Genomic DNA, 20,145 nt, shown 5'->3' with positions numbered 1-20,145 from the left:
CCGGCGGGCTGCGCGCGACCCGCCCGCGTCCCCGCTGCCTTTCCCGCAGGGCGCGCGCCGGCACAGAGGCGCCATTTTGGGTAGGAGCTGCAGGGCTACGTGTTGACTTTCCCTTGCCAAACCAACATATTGGCCGTTCTCGGCGAATCTGTAGCAAGGTCGCTGGTGCTTTTAATCACTTACCTCTGCCAGCTGAAGTCTGTCCTTTAATGACCGTTTAGCTTTGTGCTTCCAGATCCGTTTAAATGTGAATATCCCAGCCCTGATACTGGTCTTTGCCCAGGGAAGGTTAATACATAGTAATTCAGGTTCTCAGCTCTGAGTTCAAATTTTTCTTTGTAGGCGTACTTGTCCTAATTTAAACTGTCAGCGTTGACATTTTTATTTAGTTTATGCATAGCCTGGAAAACAGTATTCAAATTTGAAAGGTTATTTTCCTTAAATAATTTGAAAGATTTTGTGATTACTTTTATGTTAACTGTTATTAAATCTTCTCTTTATAAAGGCAACTTGAAATTTCGTGTAATCTTTTCATGTCCCAGTGTTGTTTCATTTTAAAATGTATGGTAAATAAAATAGGCCTTTTTTTTTTTTTTTTTTGCTTCGATGTTGTCTTCCTGTCACTGGGCTGGGTCAGAGGGTCCCCAAGGCTAAATTATGGAACCTAGCCCACGCCTTTGCATGTTTGCTCACTCCTGTTGCAGAAAAAAAAAAAAAAAAAAAAAAAGTCCTGATGCATCAGGAAGCGACGAGAGACTGTAGGGAGCACTTAAGAGTGGAATAGGGGCAGTCAGAGAAATGAGAACAGCCGGGCGTGGTGGCGCTTGCCTGTGATCCCGGCACTCTGGAGGCTGAGGCAGCAACCTTGCTGGGAGTTCCAGGCCACCCTGGGTTACACATAATGAGTTCAAGGCAGCCTGAACTACCTAGCGATACCCTGTCGAAAAACGTGAGAGACAGAGAGAAAGCTGAGCATATTTAAAGGGGTGTCGTGCCTTCAAAATGAGTGATCTAGGATGTGGATTCCTAGCGTCTGTCAGGTTATCCATCTGGCAGATTATGTCAGAATGTAAGCCATCTACATGTTTTTGGAGTTGAGATCCGCTACCCACTGATATTACTGTTTCCTTGGAGGTGGAGGAAGCGCAACTCAGGAGAAAAGAAAGGTGCAGAGCCTGGATTTACAGAATTACTATGTCTTTAAGACTGTTAGGAATTTTTTTAAAAATGAGTTCCCTGAAAGGGAAAGTCTTCAGCAACTTTCTGTCTTAAAGCGCAGTTAAAGTACAATTTTAAAAACTCAACTTTCCTGTCTCCTTTTTATATAGTTTTTATTTCTTCTCTCCTGCCTCATTCCCACCATACCATTTCTTCACTGGAATCTCAGCACTAAATTTCAGCACACTACAAGTAGAAAGATTCTACCACCATCTTCTAAAGATTCTAGGTTCTCTGTTGTCCATATTTCCCAGCTACTTTATATTTCTCTATATATTTGTACAGCAGAGACTGACAGAATTTATTTGTCATTTCTCAGTTAAATAGAAAAAAATAGCTTTTTTCCCGCATTGAGAAAAGAAGGAAATAATTAGGCAAGGTAAGCGTGCTTAGTGATTTAGAACGGAGCCTGGCGTGATGTTGTGCACACCTGGGACCCTAGCTATTCCAGAGGCCGAGGAGGAGAATGGCAAGTTACAGGCCAGCGCGGGCAACCAAGCAAGACCCTGTCTCAAAAAGGGCCAGGATGTAGCTCAGCGATAGAGTATTTGTCTAGCATACACAAGGCCTTGTGTTCAAACCCCACTACCATCCGAAAGAGAGAAAACTAGTAAAATGAGGGACAGAAGTGCCCGTTTTATAAACTCTCACACTGAGCCTGAGCACCAGACTACTTTGTTGGACAGATCAGGTGTTAACTAAATTATGGGTGGATCAGAAGGGCTAAAAGGAAGGGTGAGAAACCTGTAAAATTCCAATCTGTTAACTTGCAAAAGCTGTGTGAAAACAATAGACAAGGGTAAGGACTCAGGAGACTGACACTCACCTGCCACAGCCCTCCGCCTGTCTGAGCCCGTTTCCGTGTTGGTAGGTTGAGAGGTGTGATTACATAAGCATAATCGTAGCATCTTACTTTGTTGATATTTTAAATTTCAATCTGTTTTTTTTTTGTTTGTTTGTTTTTTGTTTTTTAAACAATTTTTTTCCGGTACCGGGAATCAAACTCACAACCTTACACTTGCCAGGCAGGCGCTGTGCCGCTGAGCTAAATCCCCAGCCCTTGAATTTCAATCTGTAAAGCAAGGAGATTTTGTCCAAATAATTACCAAATCTAGAAGATAACATTGGCTCTCAGTCTGATGACTGACCTTGCTTTCCAGGTTGGTAAATAAAGTAGATGTGTTTATTTATACCACTGATTTTTCTTATGCTACTAAGTAGACTGCAAGTGAAAATGTCTTCAGTCTCCCCAACAAGGAGGAGTATTTATGATGTAGAAGGATAGGTCTGCTGTAGGGGGTTCCAGGGTGTCAGCTTATACACATATCTATTCATGATAAGAAGCTTTTCTTATTCCCCCAAAGTGATAAAAATTAAATAGACACAGCATTTGCCTGGCAAGCACAAGTTCCTGAGTTACATTCCCAGTACCAAAAAAAAAAAAAAAAAAAAAAACCAATTAAAAGGAATCATGTGTACAGACCCGCAGGCAGATGTAGCTCTTGTCCTTACCGTGCTTAGCATCCGGCAGGGGAAGGACTCTTGACACCTTGCTCCAGATTGTCCCTGTGTCTTTGCAGCCCATCTGTGCCTTGCTGAGATTCAAGGTCATTTTACAAACAGGGCAGAGTGAATTCTGCATCACCCTATGAACAACCCGTACAGCAGCAGTCAATAAAGAGAGTGCACTGCTCTTTTCTGCTAACAGCTCCCCTAGTTCATGTAACCTCAGAAGTATTGTCAGCCAAGATGTCCAGCCCTCTCCTGGTTTGATCAATCAGGTGCTATCTCCCAAACAACTGCAGTCTTGACTGAAGAAAAAAGACAGAAATAGCTAGAGTTCATTTATTGCCAGGATGACACCCTGAGAAGACCATCTACTAGTTTTCTAGTTTGCTGAAATTTATCTCATTTCAGTCTTATGCAAAATTTGATTGACCCCTTTTGTTTTGATTTCCATATGTTAGTCTCTTTCCCTTCCTCATATAAATGCTTCGCTCAGCTTTCTACTGATCCCTGAAATCCTTTTACTGTGTGTGTGTGTGTGTGTGTGTGTGTGTGTATGTTTTACAGTGAGGAGATAAGTATGACAACTAACAATGATTTAAGTTCATCCTACAATGTAAATGACTAAGATCATTTCCAAAGGCTGGAGGGCTTTTGGTGGGGACAGGAGGTTTGAATAGGTACAGTGTCAGAGAGGAAATGTGCCTAAAAGGTAGCGAGAGAAAATGATAATATGATGAGCTGGAAATAGTAGGACCCAGGATAAAAAAGAGTGAGGTGTGGGAAGAGGCAGAGATTAACCAAGGTTAACAGCCCTTTTGTCCAGTGATGGTTAATTTTATATGTCAAGTTGGTTGGGCTATGGTACCTAAATCCTTTTTTTTTGAGGGGGGTGTTTTTGGTTTTTTGTGTTTTGTTTTATTGAGACAGGGTCTTGTCATGCAGTACAGGCTGGCCTTGAACTCACTTACGTAGCCCATACTGGAACTCATGGCAATCCTCCTGCCTCAGCCTCTGGAGTGCTGGAACTACAGATTTGCACTACCATGCCTGCCTGGTACCTATATCCTTTATGAAACATTTATTCTAAAATGTTTCCTTAAAGGTGTTTTTGGATGGACATTACATTTAAATCTGTGAACTCTGAGTAAAAAAGATTGCCCTGCATACTGTTAGAAGGCCCTATCCAATCAGTTGAAGGTTTACATAGAACAAAAGGCCAACTTCAAGCAGAACAAGAGAGGAAGTCTCTGGCTGATTGTCTGACTTGACTTATAGCTCTTCCCTGAGTTTGGAGCCTGCTAGCTTCCCTATTATATTTTGGACTCACCAAGCTTCCACAACCACACAAGCCAGTTCCTTAAAATAAATCTCTCCCTATATGTGTACACATCCTATTGGTTCTGTTTCTCTGGAAAATCCTAACATATGTACTCAGTCTCCTATCAGTGAGGGACACGGAAGGGATTCCAGGCCCACATGCAGTGAGACTTAGTGTTGTAGTCAGGGTTTACAAGGGGAACAATCTCATACAGGACACAGAATTTACAGGATTATTTTATAGTAGTTACCCAAAGAGTTTAGTACAAAAGAGTGCAGGAAATTGGCCCATACACTAAAGAACAGAGAATACAGCCTAGGGCCTGGATCCCACAGCAATCTCCTACATGAGTCCAGCTAAAGACCGTCACAGTGGCTCCCATGAATCCAACTGGAGGCCCAAAGCCCACGACAATGTCTCATGCAGGCCTGTTTCATGGATCTGCACTGGGAAGGTCAGTGGTGGAAGCTAAAAAGTCTGTGCCAGCAGTCTGAGGGATCTGCACTGGAGCCAGGAAGTGATGCTCAAAGTGAGGATCAGAGCTCCCCTATCCTCAGTGACACGGTCCTAAGCTCCTTCAAAGAACGGAAACCCATCCATCCTTCCTCATTTCCCTTTTACACCATCCAGATGATGAGTCACTCTAGGGTGGGTTCTTTATACCCTAGGGTATAGGATTGCTGAGCCGCTTTAGTTAAGCTTCTAAACTTCTCAAGTTGACACAGTCAATTAAACACTATACTTAGTAATACCTATTGCTGCTGGACAGGTCACCAACCTCCAAAGACTCCATGACAGTTCATGAATAGAAATTTATGTTCAAATTATGTCCCAGAATATGCTGAGTGAGTGTTCCATTGGACTGGAGCTGAATAATATTTCGGTTACATAGATATTTTAATTGTAATAGTTGTGGTAACAGATTTTTCCCCCAGTACTGGGGATTGAACCTGGGGCCTTCACACTGAGCTGTATATCTCCAGCCTTTCTTTCATGTTTTATTTTGACATAAAGTCTCACTAAGTTACCCAGGCTGGGCTCAGACGTGTAATCCTCCTGCCTCAGCCTCCCAGAGTGCTGGGATTACAGGTGGATGACAGAATTTTGCTGGGGTAGGGGGATAAATTTCCCCTGTGTTTGAAGAGTGAGTGTAATATTAATGTAGCAGTGATATGATTCACTGCAATACACTTTAACAAAGCAATGTGACATTTTGGTGCTTTCCACTTAACCAAAGGAAAACTACCTTTAGTCTATGGAAACTATAAGGTGAACCAAATGGCACTGTGGACAGAAATAGTAATTTTTGGTCACTACAGGGCATGCATTCTAAAGGCTTTTCAGCAGGCTTGTATGCAGATATTTCAGGAAGCAGCCCTATTCGGTGAATTCACCACTGCATTGTGTCAGAAGGCATCTGCAGTGTGTGTGTGTATGTGTAAGACAGAGAGAAACAGACAGACAGATGAAACAGGGAGGTTGAGATCTGCAGTGATCCTCTTGCAGATGTCACTGTGAGACAAAGCTGGTCTTCAGAGCACCCCCTGCTTTAAATACTTTTCCTTCTGCACACAATCCTAGCTCATAAGTCAGCTACTCATGCCAGGCCGGCCTACCTTGTGAACGCTTAATTTTATAGCCCATCACAGTTTAGGATGATGGCGTTGCCATCTTGTTTGCTTTCTGTTAGAGAAGTCTATTTTCAAAAATGATGGATAAGGCTAGAGAATGGAACAAAATAGAGAAATGATATGGCATTTTAAAAAGGAAGACTGGCCTATGTAATGCAGCATTCTCACGTAGTCAAGTGTTTTGGGTTTGTTTTCTTTTTTTAAGTGAATGGTTTTTTTCTTTTCACGGTATCAAAGACAAACACCGATAGCCATGAAAACCAGTTCATTCTGGAAAGTCTGAGTGGGCAGGAGAGATGATCGGCTCCTCCAGGGAAGGGAAGGAATGTTGCTATGGAAACAAGATGATCCTTTAGTAGCAGCCCTGGTGCACTTGCCAGGCTGCCTAACCCTGCATAGTCACATTGTGCGGCCAGAGCGCTGCCTGTATCTCTTTGAAAAGGGCGTTTTCAGATATTGGTTTGATGAGCTTTTATGCATTTTGAGAAAAGGAAGTCAAAGTCTCCCAGGAGGAGCTGTGTTGCCTAGAAACTAAAGACTCTAGCCTGCCATACGCTGGCTGCCCGTCCCGCTGGGGGAAGGGGTCCTGGAGGCAAGTACAAGTGTAGTTTAAGATTTCTCCTGAGGATGCATTTCTTGGAGGGCGGATTTGAGGGCAAAGAACAGATACAGATTTCCCGTGAGAGGTGGAAGGAAGATGGCCCTTTGAACAGAAGCTTGACCAGATTAGAGGAATAAGCTTAGTGGTACTTCGGAAAAGATGGTCTGGGCTGGCACAGTGCCTGCCTGGCAAGTGTGTGGTCCTGAGTTCAAATCCCAGTACAAGAAAAAAAGATGAGCTGGGCATACTACCTATTTTTTTTTTTTTTGAAAAGTACTGAAAAGTACTTTATATGGAACCTGGGCCCTCACACATGCTAGGCAAGTGCTCTACCGCTAGACTGCCTCCTCCTTGCTCACGTTTAAATTCTCTAAACTTCACTGTTTTATATGAGAAGTACATGATCATCATTGACTGCTACATATTCGGCAGCTGAACTAGCAGATACACAGTAGATATTAACTTCTGTACCATTACTACTATTACTGAGACCAATCCTGGTAACACTAATTACCAGTTTTAAAGTCTGACCACAGTAGGGAGCTTTTGCCAAATAAGAGGCTTTTCAGCGTGAAATTCTCTCCATTTTCTTCCAAGAACACTTTGTACTTTCTATGCTTTGCAAATAACATTATATTGACAAGAAGTGCATTCTATTAAGAAAAAAGCCCACCCACTCAATATAAGCATGAACAATTCATGCTTATCGAGTGAGTTTGAGATTGATAAAAGTCTCCTGAACAGCCATCCTGCTTTCAGTCAAACCTCCTTTCGAAGAGTTTTGCTTTTCATTTTCTTTTTTGCTTTTTTGTTTGTTTGTTTGTTTGTTTGTTTCCCTGTACCAGGAATCAAACTCACGACCTTGCACTTGCCAGGCAGGCGCTTTTGCCACTGAGCTAATCCCCAGCCCCCTGCTTTTCATTTTCTTTCTTAGGGTGAGTCGGGTGGAATGCTGGAGATTGAACCTGGCCTTATGCTCACCCGACAAATGCATTATCACTCAGCCAAATCCCCAGCTCTTATTTTATTAAAATAAGTTGTGTTTTTAATTTAAAACTAGTACACCATTTTCTCACAATCACTTTGAAAAACCCACACCCCCTCCTCCTGAATATCCTCACTAGTAAGTTAGGCGAGTTTTCTTCTAGTCTTTCCCTATTGTGCACTCCCAGGCATATCATTATTAAACTAGATACGATATTGCTGGGCCTGGCATACAGCTCAGGGGCGCAGCACCTGCCTGGCAAGTGTGAGGTCCTGAGTTCAGTTCCCGGTACCAAAAAAAAAAAAAAGTATATATATATATGGATATATATATATATATATATATATATATATATATATATATATATCCATATATATATATTGCTATAGTTTGGATCTAGAATGCTCCCCAAAGGTCCATTTATTAAAGGTGGTCCCCAGCCCATGGTGCTATTAGAAGTTGGCAGAACCTCCTTAAAAGGCAGAGCCTTTTCAGATTAAATGTTAAAAGGGCTGGGGATTTAGCTCAGTGGCACAGCGCCTGCCTGGCCAGTGCAAGGTCTTGAGTTCGATTCCCGGTACCAGAAAAAAAAAAAAGATTAAATCTTAAAGATTAAATCCCCATTATTACCAACTCAAAAAAAACCTTCTGTGATTACAACCAATGGTGGATTAAAATCTTTCATTTGCTATTTCACCTCCCCACCACCAACAGGAATTGAACTCATGACCTTGCGCTTGCCGGGCAGGTGCTGTGCAGCTGAGCTATATCCCCAGCTCCTATTTCACCTTCTTTAATGTTATGATCCCTCCATTCAAACAAGCAATCTTCATGGTCACCGGCAAAATAACTTTATATCTTTGCCTTGGAAGTGAGTATGTGGGACATGATGCCTCACTTATAGCAGATGAAATGAAAGGAGTAATAAACATTTGGGGAGAAATAATATAAGAAATGGCAATGGAAACAACATGGAATTTTGGTTTTGGTTACCAAACTTCAAAAAAAAGTGCAGCAAAAATCTACTTTTAAACACAGTTCATATTTTCAGAGCACTTTTAGCACAACAAAACTGCGAAGAAGGTGCCGAGGTATCCCATGTACCTGCTTCTCCTCTTGTCAGCGTCTCTGTAAGAGCGGTACATTTGCCATAAATGATGAACCTACCGTGACGCAGTGTTATCACCCAGATGCCGTAGCTTTATTAGGATTTACTCTTGGTGATGTACATTTAATAGGTATGGGCAAAGTATAATGACATGTATCTCCCACTGTTAGCATACAGAGTATTTTTACTCCCCTGAAAGTGTCCTGTGTTTCGCCTATTCATCCCTCCCTCCTTACTAACCCCTTGAAACCATTAGTCTTTTTCTGTCTGTGTAGTTTTGCCTTTTCCAGAATGTCATACAGTTGAAATCATAGAGTGTGGAGACTTCAAATTGACTTCTTCACTTAGTAATACATTTAAATTCCCTCCACATCTCTTCATTGTTTGCTAGCTCATTGCTTAGAACTGAATAAAGTTTCATTGACCGGATGTACTACAGTTCATTCATTCACTCACCTATTGAAGGACATGTTGTTTGCTGTAATCATTAATTGGCTTTTGGATTTGTTTGTTTGTTTTTTGAGACAGGGTCTCGCTAAGTAGCACTGACTGCCCTCAAATTCAGGCAATCCTCCTGCCTCAGCCTCCCAAGTGCTGAGATTACAGGCATGTGCCACCATGCCCAGTTGCAATCATTAAATGTGATAGTAAATTCTGGGTGTGTCTGTAGATGACTGACATGTAGGCCAGGAAGCTGAGAGAGGAAGTCCTACCCTAGATCTAGGTGGCAACAACCAATAGAGTTGTAGCCTGCACAGAATAACAAAGAAAGAAGGACATGTTTGCTTTGTTTTGGAAGAGCTCAGTTTTTGCCATTGCCTGTAGACATTAGTCTCTAGGTTCTTCAGCTTCCCAATGCAGACCTGCCCTAATAACTCGACCCTGAGCTTCCAGGTCTGTGACCTTCCACTGCTACTATATCCTCTGACTCCGGTGTGCAGACAGCCATTCTGGATTCCTTCACCTCTGATCCTCCAGATGGTCACTGTGATTCCTCTGCCTCTGATACTGTGAGCCTACCCAGTATGTTCCCTTGTATAATTATACATATACTTCATTTTTATTTTGTTACTTTAGATAATGCTAATAGAATTGCTTTGAAGTTTTGGAAATTATGATGAAAGCTGCTATAACTATCCATGCGTTTTTGCATGGATTTAAGTTTTACTTATGCCCAACTTTTACTTAACTTTTTTGGCTCAGAGTCTGGTTAATTTTATAAGAGATTAGCAAACTGTCTTCCAAAGTAGTTCTCCTGTTTTGCTTTCCCACCAGCAATGAATGAGAGTTCCTGTCTTGCCATGAAAACACTTTTTTAAAAATAGCTTACCAAATGATGAAACAAACATGCTTTTTACTTAGATATTGGACATGTAACTTTAAGAATTTACTCAGAAAACAATTTGGCAGTGTAATATATACATCAAGAACTTTAAACATCTTCATGTTTTGACCCAATGATTCCAGTTTTGGAATTCTTTCCTAGAAAAAATAATAATGTATAGGTGAAAAAAAAACTTCACTAGAACATTATTTATAATAGAAAAAATTAGAAACTATCTAAATGTTGAAATACATGAAAATTATTAAATAAACTAGAGTACATTCATATGATGAAATATCATGAAGCTATCAAAAATGTTTAAGAAAAACGTTAAAAAATGTACAGTCAGGTGTGGTGCTACACATCTGTCATTCCATCATTCTAGAAGGCTGAGAAGTAGGGGAATGGAGAGTTTGAGCCCAGCCTGGACAACTTAACAATTTAGCCAAACCCTCTTTCAAAATAAAAAAGAAAAAGGCTGGGGATGTAGTTCAGTGCAAAGGTCCTGTGTTCAATCTTCAGTACCATAAAGGGGGTGCGGAGTGGAAAATGCGCAAATTAAAATAAATGGAAAAAAGACAGTATTGTATGTATTCCTAACATTAACTATGTATAATTTGCATAGGAAAATGGCTAGAGAGAAATCAAACAAAATGGTAACAATGATTGCCTTTGGAGAGAAGGATGATTTTTTTTTTTTTTGAAACAGGATTCAGGCTGCATTTGAATTCACTTTGTAGCCCAGGCTGGCTTTGAACTCGTAGTGATCCTCCTGCCTCAGCTTTTGGAGTGCTGGTATTACAGGTGTGCACCACTACACCAGGCTGTTTAGTTCTTTTTGAGACAGGGTCTCATTATGTATTCCAGGCTGGCCTCGAACTCACTCACTATGTAGCCAAGAGGGTATGAATTTGAGGCCAGTCTGGGATACATAGTGAGTGAGTTCAAGACCAGCCTGGAATACATAATAATTCATACCCTCTTGGCTTAGTCTCCTGATGCTGGGATTACAGGTGTGTGCCACCATGCCAGGTTTGGTTGTTATTTTCTTTCTCCCTTTTCCTTTCCCCTCTACTCCCCCGGCACCAGGGGATGGGTCCTTTTCCCCATGTACTTTAACAAATGACTATATATAATTGTTGTGTCTGGCAATATAAATAAAGAATTAGAGATATAAGTTTAGAAGGAGAAACATCACTTTAAGGGAGAGAAATAGGGACCAAAATCACTCTATTGGGAAAAGGAGAGAAATAAGGAGACAGATAGCTAGCTACTTTGTCAGAGTAAGGTAGGGAGCCCAGAGCTGGCACTTACCCTCCTTTTTTACATGCCAGGAAACGGTCTCTCCCTCGAGAGCTGCCATAACTTCATTGGCTGTTTTGGGCTCTGAGACCCCTGATTTGGCCATGCCCTCTTCCACTGCCTATATGCACATTCTTGGGTATGCACTTCTGTGGTCTCTTTGTGCTGTCCAGGTTCTTATCTTTTGAGATTTACATTCAAGGTCCAGGAAAAAGGCTACATGTGCATTTTAGTGTATTAATATGGTGAGACAATAATATAATAAGATATACTTATATACAGGTGTGTGAGTGTCTAGGTATTGGTATATATTTTATATCCTAACTGAGCTTTCTATAATGTAGTCCCCCTTCCCACTTTGTTTCTTTTGTGCTTAGTTGGAGGTTGAGGGAGCCTGGGTAGCCAGGCTAGGCCACCTTATCAGTTCTTTGTTTTTTTTGGCCGTTGTCTCTCTAGCAGGGGTTTAACTCTTTCTTTTTGCCAGAAACCCCACCGAGGCCCTTTAACTTTCCCTGCCTGCCCCCAGCTTTCCCTACATAATAGATAATATACACCAATTTTTAAGGAGTCATGTTGAAAAACCCATACATATTTAGTTTTATTACAAATCTACACCTGTATATAAAATCATTGTATTCAGAAAAGAAAGTATTTACTTAAAAAGATAAATGTGCCAGCCAGATCCAGGTTTGAATCTCTGCCAGGCTACTTAATTTTTCTCTTTGTAAAATAAATAAAAGTAGTAATTTCTAACTCACTGGAACATTATGGTCATGCAAATAAAGTCCTGGACATAGTTCTTGGCACATAGCATATATTTAATAGGTGTTAGTTATTTTGATTATTTCAGTTATGTACTGCACAGAGGTATTTGTAAACTTTTTAGCTAAGCAAGTTGGTATTTCGGGTACTGACTTATCGAAAGCATTTCTCAGGAAGTAAGGGCTGTAGTTCTGGGATGTCGGGATAGTTCAGGAGCCTGTATCTCTTCTGGCTGTTAAAAATTTGTTTACAGGCCTGACAGCGTCTAGTTTCATACTAAATAGGAAATCTTTATGCCCAGTTTTGGTGCCGGTGTCTGGGTATTCCCTACGTGAAACAGTATCCCAAGCTAGTTTCTACTTTTAGCTCAACAGTGGCAAATTTTCTTAAATACCGCTAGAACTCTGGCCACGCCCACCTGCCCGCATCCGGTTGGTTTGACCACTCCGTGGGTTAGTTTAACACTAGAGTCTTTTCCGAGTTGATTGGCAGGGCAAATCAGCAATGCTTTCGCTTTTCTAATTGGTCGCGCAGGACATCAGGGTGAGACGCAGTGAGAAGTCATTGGCGTTTCTAGCGCTTCCTGCTGTTGCCTAGGTCGCGGGAGGCGGGGTCCCTCACGCCCACCTCATTGTCTTTTGCATTGGTCAGACAAGTCTTCACTCACAGGCCTTCGCGTTCATTGGTTGAAAGGCTCCAGGAGGCGGTGAGTAATTGGTCGGTTGCTGTTCCCGCCCCCGTCCAGGACCCATTTTTCTGCGGGGAGTTGAAACCCTAAAGGTAGCAGGGTTGCGGGTGGTGTTTGTAACGGTGCTGACGACGGTGACCGGTGAGTTGCTGGGAGGCGGGTACTGCGCAGCTCAGTTCTGTACCAGATTTCGCACTGGTCGACGGCGGAAGCTAGAGGGCAGAGGAAGACTGCGGAAAGGGACGAGCTCCGCCGTGCGTTCCCCGCCCTCTGTGCGGATCGCGCCGCTGCAGGGAAAGGTGCGCATGCCCGCGGGGCTCCGAGCGTGGCCGCGTCTTACTCCGGGGCGTCTCCCGCTGAGCTTGGGGACCTAGGACCTCGAGCACGCGGGGAGGAAGGCGAGGAAGGAGAGGGGGCGTGACAGCCGGAAGAGCGGTGTGTGCGGTTGGCTGGGGGACCGGGCGCCGCCCCCTCGGGGCTCCCCGCGGGAAGTGCCTTTCCCCAGCTCCGCGTTTTCCTGAGTTTGCCTCCTGCGTGAGATTTGTCTTCTTTGCGGAAACAAAGAAAGTTCTCGTTTTGTCGTTTAGATCCATAACGGGCTTTCTATGAATGATTAAAGCGGTCTTCATTTTTTTAGTTAACTATTCTTTGTTTGTGTAGAGGGGAAATGCTTGCTCGCCCTCTCCGGCTGTCTTTTTTGTTTTGTATTGTTTTGTTTTTGTTTTTGAGACAGGGTCTCGCTATTCAGTTCAGGCTGGCCTTGAGCTCACTTTGTAGCCCAGGCTGACCTCGAACTCGCAACGATCCTCCTGCCTCAGCCTCCCGAGTGCTAGGATTACAGGCGTGCTCCACCGCGCCCGGCTTCCTCTCTGGCTGTCAAATTATACGGTGTGTACTCAGACATGGACCGTGATGTTAGTACTATAGGGAGCTCTTGCATGTCCAAGGAGGGGCTTCTGGAATATGGTGACCTTTTCGCTGAAGTCACTGGGGAGATTGATTGGCCTTGCTGTATCTTGGCCCTACCCTGAGTAAAGCTTGGTTAGCAATTTAAAAGAGAAAATCATAGCCTCTACAGCAAGGATGTCTGTCTGTCTCTCATTTTTTATTTTGAGAGAGGGTCTCCCCAAGTCACTGAAAAGTGACAGCCGGAAGAGCGGTGTGTGAGGTTGGCTGGGGGACCGGGCGCCCCCAGCACTGTCATGCTTGAAAAGCCCTAGCAAGGGTCACGTTTATGATTCTCTTGTTTTAGCCTCCCAGAGTGCTGGGATTACAGGTGTTTGCTACTACACCGGGCTATCTTTTTCTTTTTGAGAATTCTTTATTGATTTCTGAGGGCTTATATAGAGTTGTAGACATGGTACTACTTTTTTGCTAGTTGACTTCGTTGCTTTCCTTTATGTGATCTATCAGGCATTCTTCTGAGAAATAAAATACTGAACATTTACACTGTCAGAAGACAATATAGTAATTACCTTTTTTTTGGTTGTTTTTTTTTTTTTGGTCTTTTGAGACAGGGTCTCGCTATGCAGTTCAAGCTGGCCTTGAGCTCACTTTGTAGCCCAGGCTGGTCTTGAACTCGCAACGATCCTCCTGCCTCAGCCTCCCGAGTGCTGGGATTACAGGCGTGCGCCACCACACTTGGCAGTAATTACCTTTAGGGAGTAGTGACTGGGAGTGGCCACAAAGGGAATCTGGTCTGATAATCATCTTTTCTTGACCTGGCTATTGAGGTGTGTTTGATTGACAATAAACGTTGAACTTTACAGTTATCATGTTTATATCTGTGTGTAAGTTATACTTCAATAAAAAGTTTTAAAAACTGGTTGAGAGTAAGGTTATAGTCCTCCCCCTTCAAATCCTGGATGCCATGGTATCTTCTCAACTCTTGGCCTAGTAATTTCTCCTAGTAATTTCTAGTGCAGGATTTCCAGAACTCTGAAATTTCTTAGGTTCTCTTTTTGGGTACTCTTGGTATTGTCTGGCAGCCAAAGCAACCATGGTTTCTACGGGATAATGTTATTTAACCTGACTTACAGACTTCACTGGGTATTGTATAAAATAAACAGGTTCTCTGCTTCATAAATGCTAATTTCAAGAGAGTTTAGATCAAGGTACAGGCGTATGTGTTGTGTCGTAGCTTCTGTACTTAAGATGACTAAAGGCTGCCACCGTAGTGTGACATTGAAGCTGTGCGTCCTTATAGCCCACTTGGATGCTGCAGTGGAGAATGGGATTTTCTGGCTCAGTTGAGCTTCCCTTTGAAAACAAGGTATCCTCTTCCTTATTGGCCACATTGTATGGTACTTAACCTTGTGTAACTTTTACTAGGCGCTGCCTCCAATTGAAACTTGTAATTTTATGCACTCAAATGTTCCTTTATAGTTCAGCAAAGACTAATTATTTGACTTGCTTTTTTTTTTAAATTCAGGTTAGAGAACTCAGTTACAATGGGGAACATGCTTGAAAAGCTATTTAAAAGTGTGTTTGGAAAAAAAGAGATGCGGATTCTTATGGTGGGTTTAGATGCAGCTGGAAAAACCACCATCTTGTATAAATTAAAACTGGGAGAGATTGTGACAACCATCCCTACAATAGGTATGTTAAAGACCTGTGGCAATTCCTTTGTACAATTTAGTATGTTACACTTTTACATGTTTCTTGTATCACGGAATATCGTGTTTGTTTTTGAAACTCTTGTTTGTTACAAGAGCAAAAACCAGATTATATGTACTTTCCTAGTGTCTCCTCAGCATCTCTAGAACCTCCTAGGCTTACAGGGGAGTCATACGAACACATTTAGGCTAAGAAAATGTAACCCCGTCTACTTGACAAAAAAGAAAAAGCTAGTAACAATTAAAGCAGTGCTGAGAATTCTGGCCTCCGTTCCCCTCAGTCAGTGTGTGTCCCAGCAGCCCCAGGTGAGAGCTGGGCATCTGCCGCTGCCTCCTCAGGCAGCCTCCATTCCAGCCGGCCCCCTTCAGCGAAAGCACCTCACTCCACCGAGTGTGCTCCTACTGCTCAAAGAGGGAGTGTGAGTTCTTCTCGTCACTGTGGCTCATGCCAAATGCCTGAGATGGTGTCCAGCCGAAGAAACTGACAGTCTGGCAGCATTGGTGTCCCTGTGCATTGAGGCTGTGTTTTATGGACTTTCTAAGTGATTTGCAAAGGCACTTTTGACAGAACTTAATCTTTGCCTGCTGACCTACTGGGGAACCAAGCTCGTGAGTGAGGATACGCTCCACAGGACGACGTGTAAATGCTAGTACTGTTCTGAGGGCTGTGTGGGCGCAGGACCTAAACAGGTATCTTTCACCCTGGGCAGTAGCTTCAGGAGTTGCAGCATTAAGGTGGAAATGGGTGAGGATGTTCATGCATACAATTTGAAAAATGTATTAGTGCCAAATGGAAACAGCGTGATCGCTTGGCTTTTTCCAGTTACAAAAAGAACACGTGGTTCTGTAATTTCATACATACAGAAAAACAAACAGGTTTTTTAAAAGTATGTATGAAGATTTGGTGAATACATTTATAAAACTATGTGTTTACTCTTGACAATATGTGTGGTCTGCCTTCCATGTCATTTCCTCTCTGGAATGCTTTTCTGCCTCCTTCCTTTGCCCCTCCTCTCGTGACCTAGTAGACACTAGCTCCTTCTTTTGGTCTCAGTTTGAATATTTCCCAGGGATGCCTTTCCTGACCCGTTGGACTCGTTTCACGCTAGTCCAGGTTTGTGCAGTAACCTGAAGTTTGTAGAAAGTTCAGACATACTTCCGATTTCTTGTTCAATGTCTGTCCTTTTTCCAACAATGTAAGTAAAGGCAGAATCATGTTTGTCTTGTTCACTGTCCCCAGAATCAAGCAAAATGCCTGGCGCATGTTAGGTATCTAGTAAACATTTGGTGTTTGATGAATACTGACATTGTGGTAAATTGTTAAACTAATGGCTACCAGTGAATCATCCCTCACACTATCTAAGCTGCTGAACAATCAGCATAGATAAGGTGAAGCTGAGTTAGTCACGTGACTTGCTTTGGCCAATGACACATAAGTAAATGTAGTTCAGTTAGGGATCTGATGAGTGCTGTAAAGGTTGCCCACACAAAATTGCTGCCGTCAATTCAGAATGCTCAGTGCTACTTAATAAACCACCTAGAAAGAGAGAGGCGTGGACCACAAACTGATTCACTAGCTGAGTTCAGCTATAGGAAAAAGCCCAGGCAACACACAAAAGAGGTGTTCACAAGAAATAATGCTTAACCTGACACCAGAAGAATGAACCCACATTCACCAAAGGAGAAAGGGGATAAGAAAGATGTTCATACCAGTCAACATCAGTTTTTTTTTAGGAATACACACTTTCTCTGGGTTTTGCTAGGCCTTGGACTCACTACGTAGCCCAGGCTAGCCTTGAACATGATCAAGGTGGTCCTCCTGCCTCACCCTCCCAAGTGCTGAGATTACAAGTATGCTCCACCATGCCTGGAAACATCAAAGTGTAATAAATGATTAGTATTCAATTACATAGGTTTATTTTAAATTAATTTCCATTGCTAGATGGTTAGATTATTTGCAATTATTTTCTTGTATATGATACCAAAGTAAATATCTTTCACATTTTTGCAAACATATATTTTTTTGCAGTAATTTTGGAGGAGGGGTCACTTTGTTAATATGTGTGTGTGTGTGTGTGTGTGTGTGTGTGTATATGTGTGTGTATATATTTATATATATATTCCCAGACTGTTTTCCAAAAATGTTGGCACCAGTAATTTAAAAATGCTTATTTCTCCTGGAAATTGGACAGTTTGAGAGGGGAAAAAAATACAGGGGACCTTCACACTGGGCTACATCTCCAGACCTTTAAAATTTTTTTATTTTGAGATCGATCTCACTAAATCACTAAGTTGCCTGGGTTGGCCCTGAACCTGAAGTCCTTTTGACTCAGCTTCCCAGAGTGCCGAAATGACAGGCATGGGCCACGACACACAGCCAGGATTTATTGTATTATAACTAAATATATTCAAATGCCCGTTGGCCTTTTGTGTTTGTTCTTCTATGACGTGGTTTTAACATTATTCACTTGTTTGGCACGTTTGTCTCTTAGTGATCCAAAGGATATTGTGGGTCAGGAACAAGCTTTGCATGTTCATTTTTCTAACTGATCATTTCTCTTTCAAGCGTGTGTCTTCTGCATTTTTCCACAAGGTAGTTTTAAATTATTAGGTATCCAAATTTACAATTTCTTCTTTAGTTTTGATAATATTTTACAAAAACTCTTTCCTTCTTCAAAATCATAAAAATATTCACCATTATTTTTACTCTTTTCCTGCTAATTTCAGGGGGTTTAAAATTGTTAATGAAGCAAACATTTTATCCCTGTACAGCGTTTCGGCGTTATGAGTGATGTAAGGATGTGGTTTCCTTGCCGGTGAGCCAGTGCTGCCCAGGGCATTTTCAGTGTGGATGGGAATGCTTCGTGTGCGCGGGGCAGCGTGGCCACCAGCAGCTACAAGTGGCTGTGAGATACTTGTGTCTCAGTTGCTTTCTCGTTGAGACAGAAGACCTAATGGGCTGCTTAAAGGGGGAGAGGTTCATCTTGGCTCACGTTTCAGTGCTAGTCAGCTGGCTCCAAGACAGGACCGCGTGGCCCAGGGGTGTAGCAGAGGGAAAGCAGCTCATGGAGCGGCAGCCGGGAAGCAGAGAGTCGAAGGAGCAGCCAGGAAGGGGGAAACACTTTCCTGGTCACGTCCCCAATATTAGTGTTCACTAGAGAAACGGATTTAACACAAGGTATATAAATATGTAAGGGTTTACAAGGTGAGCTCACAGTGCTCAGCTGCAGAGTCAGGTGTGGAAGAGTGCTGTTGCAGTTTGTATCTAGCTATCCCTCCAAAGCCTCATGCACTCATAGGTGGGGCTTTTTGGAGGTGGCTGGATCTAGGGTGTGTGATGCTAAATTAGTCTACTGAGTGGTTTAGCATGGTTCTAGGCCTGGGTAATGGCAAGGCCCACCCTGAGTGTGGGTGGCACCACCCAAAAGGCTTGTCGCCTCCATGGGATAAAAGGGAAAGGAAGGCTTCCTTTGCCGCTTCACTGGCTGCTTCCTCCTTGCTGCGCCATAGACTCTCTCCTCCGTGGTGCCCCTCTGCCATGCTGCCCTGCCTTGGTGCCAGCCTAATAGGGACTGAAACGTCTATAGACTGTGAGCTGAAATAAATCTTTCCTCCTTTAACTTGTGAGTGTTGGCTGCTTTGTCTCAACAACAAGAAAAGTAACTAAGACAAGTGTAAAATGGCTGTCTACATACTGGAGATGCAGAAGATCCAGTTAAAGGTTGGAAGCCTGGAGCTCACTGTAGAGTCCTGTGCAAAGCTGTATCAGGAGGCCAAATGTCTGCATAGGAAGGCTGAAGATTCTGTGCTGGAAGCCAGGAGATGGACATCCGAGGCAGAGGCAAAGACTGGAGCTCCTCTGAAGAAACAAAAGCAGGACTTCCTTCTTTGTTCCCCTTCCTATTCCATTCAGGCTCTGAGCCTCTTAATTGGTGCCACTCACAACCAGGGTGGCTCTTACCTCTTCGGGTTTTGGCTTACATTTCAGTCATCCAGATAATCCATTCAAGTTGACATCACAGTCAACTGTCACAACTTGAAGTGTGACAAGTACAACTAGGGAACTGTACTTCTTTTGTTTGTTTTATTTTCTTGAGACAGGGTCTTGTTGTGTAGTTCAGACTAGCCTTGAACTTGTAGTGAAGCCCCCAGGCTGGCCTCAAACTCCTGGTGATCCTCCTGCCTCAGTCTCCTAAGTGTTGGGATTACAGGTTTGCACCACCATGCCCAGCTGGAAATGTACTGTTGTACAGTATTTAGCTTTAAATTTAAATAGCTAGGGCTGGGAATATAGCTCAGTGGCATAAGCGCCTGCCTGGCAAGCACGAGGTCGTGAGTTCGATTCCCGGTACCCCTGAAAAAAAAAATTAAATAGCTAAATTATGACTAATGACTATGTAGTAGACATTTTAAGTGTGGACAGTTACCCAGTGCCATTTGCTGAATAACCTTTCCATGCTGATTTGCATTGCCTTATCATATACCAATGCTTACTGTATATGTGTCTTTTTCTGGATCACTTCCTGTCATATTTACTTGAACTCTATTTGGGTATTACTAGGCCCTGGTAATATCTTGAGAAATAATTATTACTCATTTTCAGATATTTCCTAATTTGCTCACTTGGTTATTTTTCTGGATAAATTTAAGGCAATTTTACTGTCCCCTCCATCACTATAGGATTGGAATCATGTTGAATTTATATATTTATTTAGCAAGAATTTTGCTTGTTGCAAAGTCATGAATTTCTCTCACTAAAACAAAGCGGGGCTAGAATTGAGATTTGGAAGAGACCAGGTCCAGGATTTGAGAGCCCTGGCAGTCATGTTTGGGGCTGGGTACAGTAAGCCCATTCTGATTTAAGAATGTTGGAGTTGTGAGCTTTTACAGGTGTGCTGTATACGACTTACCTCATCAGATATGAATGAATCTGACTTAATGAATGTTGTCTTGTGACAGAACTCACTTGTAAGTCAGGGACTTACTGTATAGGGTTTTTAAAATTTAAAATACTTCAGTCAATATAAATGTATAGAGGTAATATACATCATGACCACATCATGTGTCTTTTTTTTTTTTTTAAA

The 20,145-nt window shown here is 42.5% G+C and overlaps 1 protein-coding gene across 2 annotated transcripts in view; it reads left to right on the top strand.

Moving 5' to 3' along the window:
- Positions 1-12,473: 12,473 nt before the first annotated feature.
- LOC102017334 (ADP-ribosylation factor 2-like) overlaps positions 12,474-20,145 on the top strand; it is a 27,148-nt gene continuing 19,476 nt past the window's right edge. The window contains exons 1-2 of one of the 2 annotated variants that reach the window (XM_013503251.1): positions 12,474-12,587; positions 14,878-15,044. In XM_013503251.1, the coding sequence (XP_013358705.1) occupies positions 14,897-15,044 (148 nt within the window). In that variant the 5' untranslated portion in view covers positions 12,474-12,587; positions 14,878-14,896. Of the gene's footprint in view, positions 12,588-14,877; positions 15,049-20,145 lie in introns of both variants that reach the window. The other variant, XM_013503250.1, reaches the window with a different exon arrangement.

Source organism: Chinchilla lanigera, unplaced genomic scaffold (genome assembly GCF_000276665.1).
Source record: "Chinchilla lanigera isolate Chin_1 unplaced genomic scaffold, ChiLan1.0 scaffold00077, whole genome shotgun sequence".
NCBI lineage: Eukaryota > Metazoa > Chordata > Mammalia > Rodentia > Chinchillidae > Chinchilla > Chinchilla lanigera.
This window is presented reverse-complemented; position numbering and strand designations above follow the sequence as displayed.